This window comes from Ptychodera flava, chromosome 7, assembly GCF_041260155.1.
Source record: "Ptychodera flava strain L36383 chromosome 7, AS_Pfla_20210202, whole genome shotgun sequence".
NCBI classification, from domain to species: domain Eukaryota; kingdom Metazoa; phylum Hemichordata; class Enteropneusta; family Ptychoderidae; genus Ptychodera; species Ptychodera flava.
Window position 1 is genome coordinate 4,283,944 of NC_091934.1, and position 19,037 is coordinate 4,302,980.

At 34.7% G+C, this 19,037-nt stretch overlaps 1 protein-coding gene across 2 annotated transcripts; it reads right to left on the reverse strand.

Annotated features, from left to right (window-relative positions):
* Positions 1 to 2,907: 2,907 nt before the first annotated feature.
* On the reverse strand, positions 2,908 to 18,853 carry LOC139136603 (uncharacterized). Of its 2 annotated transcripts, XR_011553203.1 has the most exons (14): positions 18,708 to 18,853; positions 18,046 to 18,218; positions 17,261 to 17,394; positions 16,616 to 16,735; positions 15,680 to 15,855; positions 12,500 to 12,685; positions 11,802 to 11,883; positions 10,505 to 10,787; positions 9,941 to 10,034; positions 9,304 to 9,390; positions 8,601 to 8,678; positions 7,220 to 7,385; positions 5,877 to 6,010; positions 2,913 to 5,003 (listed from the first exon to the last, which is right to left on the reverse strand). XR_011553203.1 is itself a non-coding variant. In XM_070704362.1 (7 exons), exons 1-7 carry the CDS (start codon positions 10,606 to 10,608, stop codon positions 4,503 to 4,505), a joined length of 1,164 nt encoding a protein of 387 aa, XP_070560463.1. In that variant the 5' UTR covers positions 10,609 to 10,759; the 3' UTR covers positions 2,908 to 4,502. The 2 variants fall into 2 exon arrangements, 1 of the variants encoding a protein (XP_070560463.1); XM_070704362.1 differs by lacking the exons at positions 11,802 to 11,883; positions 12,500 to 12,685; positions 15,680 to 15,855; ... (2 more) ...; positions 18,046 to 18,218; positions 18,708 to 18,853 and having other exon boundaries at positions 2,908 to 5,003; positions 10,505 to 10,759.
* Between the last annotated feature and the right edge of the window lie 184 nt (positions 18,854 to 19,037).

Consider the following 19,037-nt stretch of genomic DNA (forward strand, 5'->3'; position numbering starts at 1 on the left):
ATACTCAATCCAAATTTTGTTTTGACTAGTTTTTCATAAATATGTCAGCATTGTGAACTTCCTGTAAACGGTCAAGATGTCAAGATGAATGTACAAATGATTATTTCATCCTGATATTTCAAACTTGTACTTTTCCCTTTATGGGGAAGGGAATTTGATGTCAAAGGTAAGGAATATCATCCGCACTGCGCATGCTTATTTTTTTCTAAGGTCATAGCCGAGAATGAAATCAAGTCATGCCTGTAGGCTAAACGACGCATATGCATGCAGGCATGAGCTAGGAAACAAGTTGGTATTCCTTTAAACATGACCTTGCAATGGAAACAAAATTTCACTTTCCAGAAAAATGACAGTAACTACAGGGAAAACCTGGTGAAAAAGTCGATAACACACTTTTAGGTGAGTTCACGTCTTAGGCATGCAGTTTTCCCTGGCGTCATGACTGCCGAGAAGCTTTACACAAATACATTACTAAACTAATTCGTGAAATACACTCTCTCTCTCTCTCTCTCTCTCTCTCTCTCTCTCTCTCTGACAATGCAGCGATAAGGTGTAATGGAACAGATCGGAGACTGGAAGAGGTTTGAGGAAGTCTGAGAGCTGTCCATTGTTTATACCAATGATGTACAACGCCAGACAAGTGCCTAACTCTACTCCTATTCTATACTCTCAACAAACATGATAATCAAACAAAAGTTTGGTCTCACAGCCATTGTTATTGATTACTGTAAGGAGATATCACAAAAGTGTTTGTTTTGTTTTGATATTAAATCATGTTTTCTGTATACAACGATTTTGCAATTAATTATGAACGTAACTATCACAAAGTTTCTTTTGCCTAAGTCATCCAACCATCCATATTTTTGTGTCACATTTTATGGAATGTCGGAAGGCCCATGATCACAAAAGTGAGTTCTCATCATGTCGATTTGTTGATTTTGACTAATTTTGCATATGTCAAGGCGGTATCTTGATAATAATGCATAATGATAATAATAATAATAATTATTATTATTATAATAATGGATGACGTTCAAATTCCTTGTTTTCATTTTCTCTAGTTGTATTCATTTAAATTTTTATCAAAATTTTAATATAAACTGCACTTGCTTTTAACTGAAACCATCTAATCTATAAAAACTTGATTTCAAACTATCTTATTGCTAAAAACGAAAAACAAGGATACAACCAGTAGAGGGCTTCATTTTACGTCTAGACCAATCAGATCACTGTATTTGCGCCATTTACTGTGCGTCACAAGTAGAACCGAAACCATTTACATGAATGTATTGTATTAGGTCAAATTAATTTAATTTTTCATTGTGCGTCAACTGAAATTTTTCATCTAAAAATTAGGGGGCAAGTAGTTCAAAAAAGGACCAGAAAATTTGTGCACAGAGTTTTACTGCAGGATAGATTTTATTGCAGGGAAAAGTAACTTCTTTGACAGTTTCCATGGTGATATGAATTTTCCATTAAAATTGTAAACAGAAGCGTCTTTTTGTCCCAATAACTTTACCTGACAATATGACATTCTCAAAGCATGCCTAAGCATGAAAGAGTTACATTGACCATTTGAAAACAGTGCTGTAATTTTTAGAACAGTGTAAACCAGAAAAGTTCATCCAGTATTTGGCCAAAATGAGCAAAATGTCCACATTGCCACACCAACATATTGATAGTTATATTAAGGGGCCAGAAGCTGTATTTTTCAGTATTTTTGCCTTGCATGTCAATGGCAAGTTCTTATTCTACTTTCCAAAGCATTTTGAAATACCCAATATTTAGCTTACCAACAGTATCTCTGCTTATAAAATGCCCTGCTATTGTTTACATGTGAATTGTCACAACCTTAAACATGTTAAATAGATTTTGTCTTGTCCTGAGGGGCAAACATTCATTATATTGAAATGCATTATGGGTAAAATGTCTACTTCTCACTGCAGCAGGAGTTTGAGATAGTGATCTTACAGATGCTTTTAACAAATATGTAAATGTTTTGATGGCAAAAATTTCGCCATGTTTGTGAAACTAGCAAACCAAAGCACCTGTTCAGCGTTTTAGCCATTTCTGGTATGAAGTTCTTGCCTAACCTAAAATTTTACTTTGATTTCTGTAATCGTACGGGTGCTTTACCTGCAGAAATCTGCCATGTTGAAAATACGGTCGACAGCCTGAGACTTTTATGACTCACTTCGTAGGCAAAATTGTATTTCAGGCACAAGAATTCTAGTCCAGATCAGAACTCGTGTCAATCATAACAATGCAGTCTGTACATGTACAGGTTGAGTTGACAAGTCAAATGCTGTGTACATCGTCATGCTTTGAGGAGCAGAACACAAAACTGTATTTGACATATAAAACACAGTGAGAAACAAGGCTATTCATCTTTTGCTTAGCTTGACAGAAAATTGGCAACATGGTGTTCTCAATGGAACTGTTATAGTTTTTGATTGGAAATTTCCTTCCAGAAATCGTGTATTTGCTGCTTTCAAATTTGGTGTGCGATTTCTTAGGGCATTTCTTTTTTATTCTAAGTTATGACAAACCAACATTAGTTTTGCTGTGCCCTGAAAGGATGTTCAAAGCTTATTTCCAAGGAGCTCCAAATAAAGATACTCACAATATTTCACTGAATGTATTTGGTTACAGATCATACCTACATCAATCAATTGTAATTGAAGTTACTTCCAAGATTCAATTACCCTAAAATTGTTAGTCATAATACGGTTAAGTAGTGAATATTATGCCAGTGAGCATACTATAGGGAGTTTATTAAGGTTGAAGAAGCCAAAATGTCCGGCTTCTGTCACTTTCGAATTTACCAATGGATTCCAATAGTAGCTTTCGATATAATTATATTCAATTGTAACGTATCACCATATATGCAAATAAACAAATTTTGTTCCTTTGTCAAATTGTTTCACTATTTATTCAGTATATTTCAATTTATACAAAACATGCATTTCTTGAAAATGTACATAATTTACAATTTCTACTTATATCAAATAAAGTACAAATTTTGAATTCATTACATCTATGTAAGAAAACTATTGACATTTCATGTGTACAATGATCTTAAAATACTGAAACTTTGTAGAAATTTATTTATAAAATTTTTATAAAGTTGCTAACTTTTCTATCTCATCTTTTGGAAATATTCTTACTGGCAATATCTGGACAATACCTCAAGCCCACAGTTTGACAAGTAAGAAGTCATTAATTGATATAAAGGGATTAGAGATGAGTGTCCTCAACAACTGACCTTGGTGTTGACTTCATGTCTGTACATGTATTTGTGAACACATGCAACATGCAACATACAACATATGCAACATACAGTACAAGGCTTAAAAAAATTTACAAACTTTCTTACTCTACAAGTTTACAACTAAAAAGATTTACAATTTCAAAGTTTAAGCCAACCGTTCTTTACAGCTGAAAACATTTACAATTTCATACATTACATGCTTTGCTTGTTTTGGGGTTCATCTCAGCCTTGCCAGAAAATTATGACGTGTGCTTCCATTAACAGACTCAATATTAACTCACCAATGCCGCCTACCTTTTTAATCCCCACTGCAATATTTCAATGAGCAGCATATAATGTTTTGGAGGTGGTACTCTGTAACAAGTCTTCTACATATATGTCTGTACATGCAACTATACAGAAATGACAGTATCAAACAATGGACGGATGACATTTAAGCAGAGATATTTAAAAAGTGAATAAACCTTCATTGGACGGACTCCAGTTGTATTATTCAACACAACAGTCAGCAATACTGGAGGGATAGATATCACAAGCTCTCAATAACTGGTAAAAAGTTCATTTCACAATCTGATTCAGAGTCTTCTACATAATTTACTTGAAATAAATAAATTCTGAATATTTTACAGTGTTAGTAACATCTCCACACATTTTGGACAAAAATGCAAAACACAAGACTTTAACTGACATGTCAATTTTCATAAAAAAGCATCTGTCATAACTTGCTCTTTTTCATGGATAGAAGAAATAACACACAGAGCTTCAACACTTCACAGCCAGTACTGTTTGATGTGATTGAAGTCATTCAATGATCTAGTCTGATCCATGTACAGTTGACAAATTCCAGGGATATGAGAGACAGGAAGACAGAAAAGATATAACCCATTACAAATCATAAAATATATAATATACATTGAAAACATGCTAATTTCAAAGAAACGTGAGTAAATTTGGTGATATTTAAATTGGTGTTTGGCTTGAGCGTTATCCTGTATCTACTCACTACTTCAACCTATTAGCTGACAATTATTGTAACAATGCAATCCCTTTCTGTGGTACAGTGGACAACTGGAAATAAGGGTGGTTGGGTTAGACCTTTTACTGGCAAGTGTGTCACCTGATATGAAATCCATTCCTGTGATACTATCAATCTGCATATCAGAGAATCTAACATTCATACTGTGATACAAACTGGCAATACGATAACTTCCCATCAACTGAAGTTTCTCCCTCATTTCCTCCTCACAGCAGCAGCAATGCGTTGTCTGCTATCATCAACACTGCCCTCCTTTGGTTTCCCCTGTGCGGGTTTAGTTGGTGGCATTCCAACACCTTCAAATCCTACATTAATACTGTTAGAACCAATTCTGTTGATATTTCCCTGAGATGATGCCATCAGTTTACCACTGGGACTTCCACGATTCTGCTCGCTGAATTTAACACCTTGGTTCTGTCCAGACATTTTACCACTAGGAGATCCTAAAACTGGACTATTTGTGGCTCTATTAGCAGCTGCTGTTTGACCAGTAACGTTGCTATGACTGGTCATTCTGTTCAACACACTGGATTCTGACTTAACAAATGTTTTAGATGCTGATGATGGCCGAGGACTGTTATATCCCACAGCAGGTCTTTGCAGTGTTAGTAACTGTTCCCTGGCTTCACTGAGTGCTTCTGTCAATTCATATCTCTCTTCACACTCACGTCGCACGGTTTCCTGAAGGAATGTGATCTGCAACAAAATAAACAGTGTCATCAAACTTATGACAAGCCTCTAATCAGGCCATACATTTGTACATGTACTTTAGTGATTGCTGTATTTTTCACTCGTTTCTTCAGGCATACCAATATTTAAGCAATAATGTACCCTCTCCCGGCCAATAATGATCACAAGCAAACTTTGTACAACAATGTACATGGCAAAGCCGAGTACATAATGGAGTGCAAAGTTTGCTTGAGTTCATTATGGGCCAGGAGGGGGTACATTATCGCGATTATTTTATAGTTTTGGTGATGCTAGTGAATTTGAAGCTGTAGAAAGCATTTGGAGCCACAATACTGGATAATTGCATACATTATCAGTAATAATCTGAGGGTGATGTCACAAATTTCACCAGCAAAGCTGTATTATAATGTGTAGAGATGAATGGGTTAAACTCTACCAAAGCAGTTATCACTCATACCTGAACTCTGTCGATAAAGAAATGCAGGAAATCTTGTAAAGTGTGCACTTGTTCATCTATTTTGAATACATATGACTTCCAATCAGCTGAAGTAATAAGTAGACTGTCTGGCATCATACTCCACATAATGGCTATGCCATGACACTGTGGACCAAGATATTCTGTAAACTTTTACACATGGGATGGTTATTTCTTTCTGATTTCATTCATTCACTTCTACACAAAATGTACACACCATTCAAAGCTTTCACTACTGAATGATGATAAAACAAATTCTAAACATGAACCTGTTTGAAAACACATAATAATTACATATTTCTTTTGAAAATCATCGACGCTACAATTTTTTGCAAGGAACCAAGAATAAAGAAAATCAATTTCAAAGAAATGAGATTGGAAACTTTCACATTATTTTAACTTACTTCTTCTCTTGATGATTCTAATTTTTCTTCCAATTCTTTTGTTTCTTGTTTGACATTTGATAAATCTTGCTCTGCTTCTCTGAGTTCATCTCTCAGACTTGTTACCAAGTCATCACTCTGATTACCAGCTGATACTGAAAAATATATGCTAATAAACAAAAATAATTTTTTTATCAATGTCTATTTCAAACTGTAAACTGAACTCTCAACATTTCAACACTTGCATCCCTGTTATGTCAAAAATAATTGTCCTTCAAGATCGCAAATGATAATCATTGTATATGTCATCTTCGTCTTAGGGAAGGCAAAACAAACAATACAACAAAAAACTTACAGAAATGACCTACAAATACAAAAACTAATAAAAAGTGGTTTTGCAAGTCAGAGCTTTACTCTCTTGATGTCTAGTGTTGCCAAACTCTAAGTTGCTGTTGTGTACGTTATAACATTTGAGACAGTGATATCTTCCCCTGGATGGTAACACTTCAAAACAGCCATGTATGGGACGATTTGTATACAAAGTGACTATCCATGCTTTGCCAGGTATTGCATTATCAGTAAGGTTGGAAAAGGATGGGATGGGTTTTCAAACAACTTACGCAGCTGTGCAACAGATTTTCAATGATTTGTTGTGGTTCATGACAGAAAGCAAGGTGTTACACCAGGATATAGAGTGCTTCAATAACGCCATGACCAGAGTGACAAATCTGAATCCAAGTTAAGATTGCAATCCTTACCAATAGCCTTAGAGTAACAATAACTGCACTGGTATATCTCAACACTGCCTTTTATAAATCTATACTTTTTATACGTAACCTTACCATATATACTATGTCAGACTATATCAACACTGCCTTTCATTATACCGGTACCTCCATACTTTTGATACGTAACCTTACCATATATACTATGTCAGACTGTATCAACACTGCCTTTCATAATACCGGTACCTCCATACTTTTGATACGTAACCTTACCATATATACCATGTCAGACTCTATCAACACTGCCTTTCATTATACCGGTACCTCCATACTTTTGATACGTAACCTTACCATATATACTATGTCAGACTGTATCAACACTGCCTTTCATTATACCGGTACCTCCATACTTTTGATACGTAACCTTACCATATATACTATGTCAGACTGTATCAACACTGCCTTTCATTATACCGGTACCTCCATACTTTTGATATGTATCTTTATCATATGTCAGACTTGTATACAGAAAATTTGCTCAAAACTGTCCTTGAAAAAAGTTCTATCTGCAACACAAATCAGCCCATCAACAACCATGACAAGTTCATTTTATATCTGACTTCATGTACAAAAGCTTACCTAGCCTTTCTTCAAGACCTGCTATGATATTCTTAAGACTCTGTATTTCTTGTCTCAAGGAAGCTTCGTTAGAATTTCCATGTTGTTTGGCTTCTGTGATCTGTTTTTCCAGAATGCTGATTTCACTCCGATGTTTACTATTCTGAGTGCGTATTTCAGTTCTTAGCTGTGAGATGAATGGACAAAAACATAGATCATTGATGTATGATGAGGACTCTAACGGGCTTGATATGTTTGACAATGGACTTGATGTGTTCAATAAATAAACCAAGAAATGATGGACTAGGAAGATTGACTGATGACAACATATGTTAAATTTAAAAAAAGTCAGACTTCCCAATGAAATCTGTATCTTGTGTTTACTCTACCATAGCATCTGATAGTCTCATCATTCTACATGTAGTTCTCTAACATTCATTGTGTGTACGTGTACATTTATTCCATTAAAGCAATCTACATAATGCCACTTTCTCATTCTCTGTCATGGACATCTTTGATTGCTTTTGAAAGTGTTTCATTTCAGTGAAACGATTATTGTCATCTGCTCTTTTACAGAAATTTGTCATAAGTAATGACCATGATGGACCAAAGTGCGGTTGCTTGTTTTCTTGTCAGAAATACAGTCTACAACTAACTACTGTGTTTATGCTGTCAGTAGATTGAGAATACTACATATGGTTGAGAGACACTGATTGTGATGTGTGATGATAGTTGCCCAATAAAATGCCAAAGTTTTTGATGTAGAGTGTTTTCTTTCAAAACATGAGAAATGAACATGTGTAGTTCACAATTTGGAGCCAATACACAAGAAATGGGAGTATATTTTGAAGTAAACTTTACTCAGAAATAAACTAATTAATGATAAGAAGGTATATTACTATATATGTCGAATATGACTGAATTATTGAGATTGTCCTTTGGAATAGAAAAAAATCTAGCTGGTAAATACATATGTAACACATTTCCTTCAGACATTGCAGCTTTCATCTTTATGGACATAAGGAATTGTTTGCAGATAGGGAATTGGTATGTATAATACAAGAAATAGTAGATTCAATGCAGAGTTAAAACAAGATAACATGCAAGATTAGCCTACAGACAAACCTCTTCTTTGCAGTAACAGTCTACATGATAGCAATTCCTGTTTTTTACACGCATTCTCCCTCTCTCTCTCTCTCTCTCTCTCTCTCTCTCTGAATTGCATAAATGTGTCATCAACGAGATTTCCACCTTTGAAACCTGTTCATCCTTGTCTTTATCTATGTCAGCTTTTCAGCTAGTATTGACATTCTGTTATCAAACATAAAACATCAATAATTGAAGAAAACATTCATCATCTCAAATTTAAGGAAATTTAGAAAAACCAAGAGATAGAACTTACCTGAGTCAGTTGGCTTTCATAGTCTGACTTATACTTATCCAATAACTGCTGATGTTTCTGCTTTTCAATGTCCAGCTCCTGTTGAAGAAAAATAAATTTCCATTTTGAGATTGATATAATCATAAAGTTAGTTACTAAACAAATTCTTTTGTGTCTACATTTGTTTTGTTGCACTAAATTCAAGGGACAACTGGGAATATTTACATGTATTCACCAGAACATTTGTACTATATATAAACATGTAGCGGTATGACTGATAAATGGATAGTTCAGTTCACAATAAATAAATCTATCTGTATGTACGAACATGAAACCTTATTTTTGTCACATCCAAACATCACAGCTATTAAAACAATGAACATCACATCACAGAAGGTACTCGGCATCAACAATTATAATAGGACATTGTAATGTCAAGTTGATTCACCTTGAAGTAAATCAAGCCATTTGAAATACAGTTATGATTTGTTTCATTGAAGTCTTAATGTGGAAACAGCTTTTCTATGGATGATCCAACAAAATCAACTATTTCATCAAAATTACATTAAATTCATCAACTGATGAAGATGGATCATCTGATAATGACAAGAAGCCATCTCTACCGAATACTGTTTGAGATAATTACTTGTAGTGACACTGAGGGCGCACTTCATCTGATTTCAAACTTACAACAGCGGAAGGAGAAATGTTGGTTTATTCTTACCATTGTAAATGATTCTTTCAGCTTTCTTTCTAATTCTTGTTTCTGCGTGGAACATTTGTCTCTTTCCTTCTGAATGCTTTCATGCAGCTGCAAGAAATTATTATCTGATGTTAATACAAGCTGTGCGACATGGCTAGAAGTTATATGCAAGTATTGTATTCTGAACACTGTACACTGAGCATTGCGAAATCAATTATATCAACTTGGCTCTGTTGAATCACATGATGTACGTGTTTTTCTGTTCACATAGTATGTCAAACTCTTTCAGTACAAAATACACAATTCAGTCACTCAATGTATTACAGAGCTGTAGATGGTATTTCAATAACTTTACATCTCATTCACACTTTAAAAGATAAACTATTAAAATTAATTTGCAATTAATAGTGTAATTCAAATGTTTGACCTCTACTGAGTCTCACAAAAGTTTAGCAAGCACATCAAACTTCATAACAATCAAAATGTAACAATTAAAACACTATAAGGTCAACAAATATTGCCTAGCTGTGAAGTGACCTTCAAGTGCTGTATCCTGTTCAAGGGATAAAACAGTTTTTTGTATTCAAGATCATCTAGAAATGCCAAAGTTCTTGACAAACAGAAAGAAATAACTTTGTGTGATGTTATTGTCACAAACCTTTGAAGGCCATTTTTCAGACTCTGCAAGCTTTTGTTTAAAACTTTCTCTCAGCTGTTCTATTCTGTTTTGATGTGATGTCACCATTAGTTCTCTGCAAACAATACAAAACATGAACAATGCATGGCAATCATATAGCAAGGTCATTCTCATTGTTATCAACACTAGACAGGTAAAGTAAAACTGTCCACAAATAAAATTACCGGTAAGTAGAAGTTCAATAAATTCAAAACCTAAAAATAGATAAAATTTCTAGAAAACAATGACAATATAACTGCAATGAAAGAAAAGGACAAGCCTTTGAAACGTGTTTAAGTTGTAACTTTATAACATTCATATTGTTGTCATGCAGTTCCTGTTATCTATCTAGCATCGCAGAATTTCTGTGATCGGAATATGAAACACAGACGCTATAATATTGTAATGGTAAATACACTCTGATTACAGATATAATCATGTTTATATTTTGATGGCTCAATCATTCCAATGAAATCATGCTTACTTTAATCCATCTGTGGATAATAATAATTAATAAAAATGCTGATTCTGCTGTTTATTCTTTACCTTTCTGCTTTCAGACCTTCCACTTCTTGTTGAGTTCTGACAAGTACAGATTTCAATTCCTCTGTTTCACCGACAGACATTGCTGCTTTCTGTTGAATTTCCATTTCTTTCCTCTGTTGTTCCTCAGCTTTCCTCCTCAGAGTTTCACATTCTCTGTTGGAGAATTGAAGCTCAGCGTCTTTCTGTTTGAGTTTTCTTCTGTAGTTTAGAAATGCTCTGTTCTGATATCTGGTCTCGCTTTCTCACTTGAACAGTCATGTCATCCACTTCCTGGCTTTTACTCCTGTCAATATCAATCAAAAGAAAATGAAATTATTAGTGCTGAATATGAAAGTCCAATACCTCTTGTTGTAAAGGAACTTTACTTTCATTCACCACAAAATGTACATGAAATTGACAACATTGAAAAGACCTTGTTATCTGACTTTGAAATTTGCACAGACATCAGTGGAATTATTGGAGTGATTGTGGTAAATCATATTGGAACATATGTAAACATGGTTGCTGTTTTACCATAGGATGACTGTACTGACATAACAAGACAAACCCTGCTAAAATGAGTGTAAAACCAAGGTCAAATTTACCAGTACACTGTCCTCAGTGAGCATACTGTCATTCCTCCTGTCAAGTTGCACTGTGACTTCTATGTCTATTGAACCATATCACAATAGGACTGAGCCCATTTGCTTGCACAGCTATGTAATTTCAATACAGTGATAGTTCAGTGTTCACAGCAGTTTGGTTTGTGAGATTTTTAAGAGTCACTTCTTCGTCACAGGTGTTGATGGCCATGCGGCCTCACTGGCTACACACGTGGCAGCTTGCTAAGCCAAACTACTCAGCCTGTTGAATCATAGTTTGTACAATGGCAGTGACTCCTGACACAAGTCATGACACCTGCCAGTGTGTGCATGTGGCAGATGCTATTGACTGATGTATTATGTCTCATCCCAAACAAAAATACATTTAATTTATTTTTAAACTGTTTGAGCTATCTTGGTAACTTTATAACACTTTTACTTGCATATCTTGCTCAAAGTAAAATCTATTGAAGCTGGGCCGTGATGTGTGATGAAAAAATCATATGCATCATGGGATTGCAATGGCGGTGACTGTGTGGTCCAGGAAATAATTCTGATCATTCTGCAATAATGTAAGCATATCAGTGAGCTGTTTATGACCACATTCAGTGGCCTGCTGTGTGAGCTGTTATCCAGTCTGTACAATAGTCTGAAGATTTCTTGTGTAATGTTGTGTTGTACAATGTTCTGTTCCATCCCATTGGATTCATCCTTACCTGAGTAATTCTTTATACTGTGCTGTCTCAGAGGATGCTGTCCGACATTTTGTTCTCTCTGTTTCTAATTCACCTTGTAATTCTACACAGGAAACAATAAAATCGTATTTTCAATGAAATATCAACAAAGTTATTTCCAACGTCAATTCTATCTCTGAACACAAACACATCAACATTAGTGGAATTCATGAAGAATAATGCATAAAATGCAAGAATTGTATAAAACACATACAACATTAGAAAACTTCATTAAAGAATATCAAATATCCTACATTCAACAAGTTTATTGATGGCAAAAATACGGTGATCTTATTGGATGAGACTTGAAAGAAAGAGAGTTCCATTCATGATATACCACAGTGAACATGTGCAAGCTCTCACTTTGAAAAAATCTTCCTTTGTAATTTAATGTTTCACACAAGAATTCAATAAACTATAAAATATAGCAGCAATAAACTATCTCAGCAATTGGAACCTCTTTATCACTACGTTTTGACCAGTTCACTCCATATATGTGCTTACTATCACTCCTGCACATATGTTGAAAACTGGTCAAAATCTCATGGTACATGTATATCTATCACTTGATGTAGTTTATTGTTTAAATATTAATTTTTCATCACATTGTTTAAATATTAATTTTTCATCACATTATGTCAACTTTTTAATTTTCCAAAAGACAGCTGTCTCATACTCACTTCTCATATCATCAGATAAAGTTTCACATTTTTGCTTCAGCTGCCTGCACTGTGTTTCAGTCTCACTCAATTTCTGAAGTTCTGATTGAGTTGTCTTGAGGGTACTTTCCAATGCTGATTTACCATCTTTGTAGTCTGATAACTCTTTTTCCAGATTTGATATTCTCTGCTGTAGTCTGTCAGCACCTGTTCAATGAGATGTGTGCAAATTATAATATCCACAAATGAACAAACACGTCATGCATGATGATTGATCACATGACTTTGATCAACCAATCAAATCACCTTTCAAATCCATAGAGATATATGTACATGTACCTACAGAAGTAATCAACATGGAACATGTACAGATGTCTTTGATTATGATGTACAAAATCAGTAAATTTTTTATGGGATTTGAACTCACAACAGCACCCAGTCACCTAGTGAATCATCAAAGTCAAATCCGTTTGGCTAAATCCCCACCCTTAAAAAGAGTGGTTCAACAACCCAGCTATACATGTACAGTGTGTAGTTACTACAGTTTTGCTGACTGCGACCTCTCCATACACAGTAGAGTTCATGAAGCAACCGCAAACACACACACTCACCTATCACACACAATGGACAAAGTTTCACAATGCCGGGAACAAAGGGTCCACAGGTTTATGAAAATATTTGTTTATCTTGTATTACATGTAATTGCCTGAAAGCACTTGGATATATGTCAATTTTACCCATCAATTTGAACTTTTAAAGAGCCAAAAGCTGTAGTAACTTTTGATGTTTTTTTCACTTTTTGTTTTCAAACATCAACTACAGGTTCCGTAAAGCATATTGAGATACACAATATTCGGTTATTGACTCAGTCTATACATTAGACTGCATTGTTATTGTTGATGAGTGAATTGATTTCGTACTAGGATTCAAATGTAAACAGTAAAAGTGCATTTTATATTTACACTATAGACATTGTGTTGACACGCTGATTGGTAGGTGTTTCATCATGCTTTGGGGAGTAGAACAAGAAACTCTACATGTGGTTGTCATTAAAAAACAAAAATAGTGAAAAAAAATCATCAAAACGTTTAGCTTCTGGCCCTTCAGTGAAACACAGAAATGCACTATAGCCATTGTCATTAACATATTCATTTATAAAAATTTGAAAAGATAGATGTGTATTCAGAGTGTTCATAGCAATGATAGATGTGTATTCAGAGTGTTCATAGCAATGATAGATGTGTATTCAGAGTGTTCATAGCAATGATAGATGTGTATTCAGAGTGTTCATAGCAATGATAGATGTGTATTCAGAGTGTTCATAGCAATGATAGATGTGTATTCAGAGTGTTCATAGCAATGATAGATGTGTATTCAGAGTGTTCATAGCAATGATAGATGCGTATTCAGAGTGTTCATAGCAATGATAGATGTGTATTCAGAGTGTTCATAGCAATGATAGATGCGTATTCAGAGTGTTCATAGCAATGATTGATGTGTATTCAGAGTGTTCATAGCAATGATTGATGCGTATTCAGAGTGTTCATAGCAATGATTGATGTGTATTCAGAGTGTTCATAGCAATGATTGATGTGTATTCAGAGTGTTCATAACAATGATTGATGTGTATTCAGAGTGTTCATAACAATGATTGATGTGTATTCAGAGTGTTCATAGCAATGATAGATGTGTATTCAGAGTGTTCATAGCAATGATTGAAGCATATTCAGAGTGTTCATAGCAATGATAGATGTGTATTCAGAGTGTTCATAGCAATGATTGACGCATATTCAGAGTGTTCATAGCAATGATAGATGTGTATTCAGAGTGTTCATAGCAATGATAGATGCGTATTCAGAGTGTTCATAGCAATGATAGATGCGTATTCAGAGTGTTCATAGCAATGATAGATGTGTATTCAGAGTGTTCATAGCAATGATAGATGTGTATTCAGAGTGTTCATAGCAATGATAGATGTGTATTCAGAGTGTTCATAGCAATGATAGATGCGTATTCAGAGTGTTCATAGCAATGATAGATGTGTATTCAGAGTGTTCATAGCAATGATAGATGTGTATTCAGAGTGTTCATAGCAATGATAGATGTGTATTCAGAGTGTTCATAGCAATGATTGATGTGTATTCAGAGTGTTCATAACAATGATTGATGTGTATTCTGAGTGTTCATAACAATGATAGATGTGTATTCTGAGTGTTCATAAGCAATGATAGATGCGTATTCAGAGTGTTCATAACAATGATAGATGTGTATTCAGAGTGTTCATAGCAATGATAGATGCGTATTCAGAGTGTTCATAGCAATGATAGATGTGTATTCAGTGGTCATAGCAATGATTGATGCGTATTCAGAGTGTTCATAGCAATGATTGATGTGTATTCAGAGGGTTCATAGCAATGATTGATGTGTATTCAGAGTGTTCATAACAATGATTGATGTGTATTCTGAGTGTTCATAACAATGATTGATGTGTATTCAGTGTTCATAGCAATGATAGATGTGTATTCAGAGTGTTCATAGCAATGATTGACGCATATTCAGAGTGTTCATAGCAATGATAGATGTGTATTCAGAGTGTTCATAGCAATGATAGATGCGTATTCAGAGTGTTCATAGTAATGATAGATGCGTATTCAGAATGTTCATAGCAATGATTGATGTGTATTCAGAGTGTTCATAGCAATGATTGATGTGTATTCAGAGCGTTCATAGCAATGATACATGCGTATTCAGAGTGTTCATAGCAATGATAGATGCGTATTCAGAGTGTTCATAGCAATGATAGATGTGTATTCAGAGTGTTCATAGCAATGATAGATGTGTATTCAGAGTGTTCATAGCAATGATAGATGTGTATTCAGAGTGTTCATAGCAATGATAGATGTGTATTCAGAGTGTTCATAGCAATGATAGATGCGTATTCAGAGTGTTCATAGCAATGATAGATGCGTATTCAGAGTGTTCATAGCAATGATAGATGTGTATTCAGAGTGTTCATAGCAATGATTGATGTGTATTCAGAGTGTTCATAGCAATGATAGATGCGTATTCAGAGTGTTCATAGCAATGATAGATGCGTATTCAGAGTGTTCATAGCAATGATAGATGTGTATTCAGAGTGTTCATAGCAATGATAGATGTGTATTCAAGAGTGTTCATACAATACAGAGTACTTTACATTACCTTGTTTGTCATGTGTGTTCACTCTCTCTACTGCAGCACTCAGTTGAAGCATACATTCATTCACCAGTTTGTTTCTCTGTTCAACAAATGTCTGTATATTCTGTAACGATGACTTTTGTTGTTGAATGCCATTCATCAAGCCTGGAAGGACTTTCCTAAGATGGTTGTGTTGAAGTCTGAAGCAATGAGAAATAATCTGCACATGTTACAGCGCTCAGAAATCCTTCTCTTTTTTTTGTTGTTGTTGTGTTAATGTCTGAATAACATGTATATTATAATGAAACATCAGTTTTTTGTCAAGTACTTTTACATTGTGTACAAACTATGCACCTCAGGAATTCAGATAATTTCAGCTTAAATTTTTAAAATGTTTCATAAGTGTTTCCAGTGCAGATGTCAATATTGACAGACTTTCTCATTCACGAAGCTTCAGTAAACTACAGGTATTACTTTGGACAAAGTTAATTATACATTTGCTGTGTAAATATGCTATGTAGTTTCATTACACCAGGAGTTGAAACAAGTTTACTTTAATTTGTTCATTGTTGATGAGATATATTGATTCCCTCCAAGGAAGATGACATTTTGGAAGGTCACATAAGTCTTGGCAACAGTACTCCATACCAAATGGACACAGATCATTGACCTGTATCCATCACAAACTACTACAATACAAGCAGATAATTCAAAACACTGTGAAATTTCAAGCACACATACCAATGATGGACAAGTTGTCCCATACAGAGGTACCCTAACTATGGTGACATCAAAGACACATAAAAAAGATCAATGTAGCACATATAACAGAATGTTAAATTAAGTAGGAACAAATCCCATACCAGAAGATTTTTCTAAATTTTTTTGACAATCATCACATCACCAAGCATATTAGAAACCCATCCATGGTACAAAAAATGTATAAAATTTTATCCTTACTTAATTTTTTCAGAGTCTGCAATCTGAGTGGCAAGTTTTCCTTCAAGTTCTTTGCAAACTTTTTGTTGAGCCTCTAATTCTATCTTTTGAGCTGAGTTTTCTTCTGAAAGTCTTGATATTCTGTGTAGAAAAAAACATCATTGAATGAAGAACCAATAACTGAGAAAATCTTACTTGAATACATGTTGTCAGAAAATAACAGAATCTTTGATAATTGTTAATCCTGATAATATATTGATAGAACATTCCCTGCAAACCTTTTCACCATAACACTTTGGTTCATCCCTATGATTTCCACAGAATGGTATTAAAAGGATAATGACATGACAGGCTGACAAATCCTTTCAAAGATGTTGTAGCACATTCTATCGCTATTTCAAATTCATTTCAGAGTTCTGAGTGATCACAACAAAAGGCAAAGATGCATTTTAACCTTTTTTGGAGCAATTTTATAAAATTTCACTGAGCGACTCCTTTTCTCAACAGAGTTAAATGTTTGTGTCAAGTCTGTATTGGTTCATGAAGTGTTGTGTTAGCATATATTGAACTACTGATCTTTTGAGAACAAACCATCACTGGATAGTACAGAGTTGCACACTTTCATTTCAAAACAAAGCACGACTAAAACAGTACAGGGTTGCTTACTTGGTATGTAACCCAGCTGTACTCTCCTTCAATTGTTCACTATTCCATTTGGTTTCTTCCAATTCATTCTTCAGCTGTCTTTCCCTTTCTTCAATGCCTTCATATCTGGCAAGCTCTTTCTCTAACTTTGCTATCTGCAGGTAATCGCAAATATACTTACAGAGGTGTACAGAGTTTCATACATGTAAGATCAACAATGAACATGCTATAAACACAGTGTAAGACATGTACCGCACTGAATAAAAATGTTGATCACAGAGTTGAGACACATTTGTGCTTGGCCAGCTGAAACTTGCAGAGATTGTGCTCATATAAAGCAAGATCAATAGTGAGATCAATGGGAATCTACAGATTGAGAGATGTTGTTGAATTGTGAATATGATGCGAAAAACTTGAGCAAACTTAAGATGTTTCATGAACAGCCAAGTGTCTACTGTTTTGTCCCTAAATACATGATGTTCATGTACGTGTTCAGTGTAAAATTTCAGAAATTCAACACACACACACACACACACACATATACATGTAAAAACGTACTTTCTTATCGTGTTATAGTATAATTTTAAAGTATTTTAAGTTTGCAATAATTTCATTGGCTAAATCCTTTACCTCAGTCAGCTGACAAGTTACAAACAAATGTTTCCTCAAATTCAAAATGTGTATATGGTCTTGCTTTTGTATGAAAAAATCAGGTAAATTGAAATTAATTCTGAAATTAAACATGTTTCATACTATATTACCAACATTAAAGTGAATACACAAAAAACTAGTTGAATGTACTGTACCTTGTCTTCCAGTTCTTTAATTTCATGATGTATAAGATAACTGACACCACAGAATTGACACACAGTATCATCTTTCTTCATGTTCTGGATTTCTGGTGGAAGTGGATGTTCCAATGGAATTCTTTCAATCTTCTGTGTGTCATCCATGTTTATTTGTGGCTGGTGCTTCAATGCTGTAAATATCAACATGGTGACATTGGAGTATTGCGTTGACAGTAATTTTTCTTTCTGTTTCCAATGTCAATTACATCTGAATTCCTAATTTTACCAGTATACATATACCGGGGCAGTGAAGTGTACCAGAGACGTATCATACTTTCAGACATGTCAGAACGCATGGGTACAGTAAATGAGTAACGTATAACCATGGTTACTTTCTACCTCCATGGTATAACGATTTACATACTGGGAAAGACAATCGTTAAGGAAATATCTCATTTCACGGTGTTACACAGTGTAGTTGGGACCCTTGCAAAGCGGCGGAGCACAACTCCCATCCAGAGCTAGACTGACTGGCTACTAATTCTGCTAAACAGTTGATCCAAAGTATTGGTTTGCTAACAATGTACCATGTATCCCTCATACTTTTCGGTTCGTCAGTTACATGGTGAAAATCGCCTAGACTTACCGTGACCATGTCTTTATTTGGTTGTCGTACTTACACTTATAAAGTAGTTGAACAGTTGAATACTCGCAAAGAACTGGAATTTATCGACATCGGACTACTTCGGGGCAATTCCACTTTCGAAGGAAAAACTGAAGTACGATTAGCTCTTGGCTAAGGAGGCAGCCATGTTTTGAAGTGTCAACAAATTGTCATCCGGGTAACTATGACCTCGTTTAACAATCAAAATTTTACATGTTATCATGTCAAGTGCGAAAAATATCACTTATTGCAATATATTTATCACAAAAATGTTCGTAATATATGTAGCTAATACATATTTATAACATATGTATCACAGAGAAGGAATTAGTGTCTGTGAAAACAA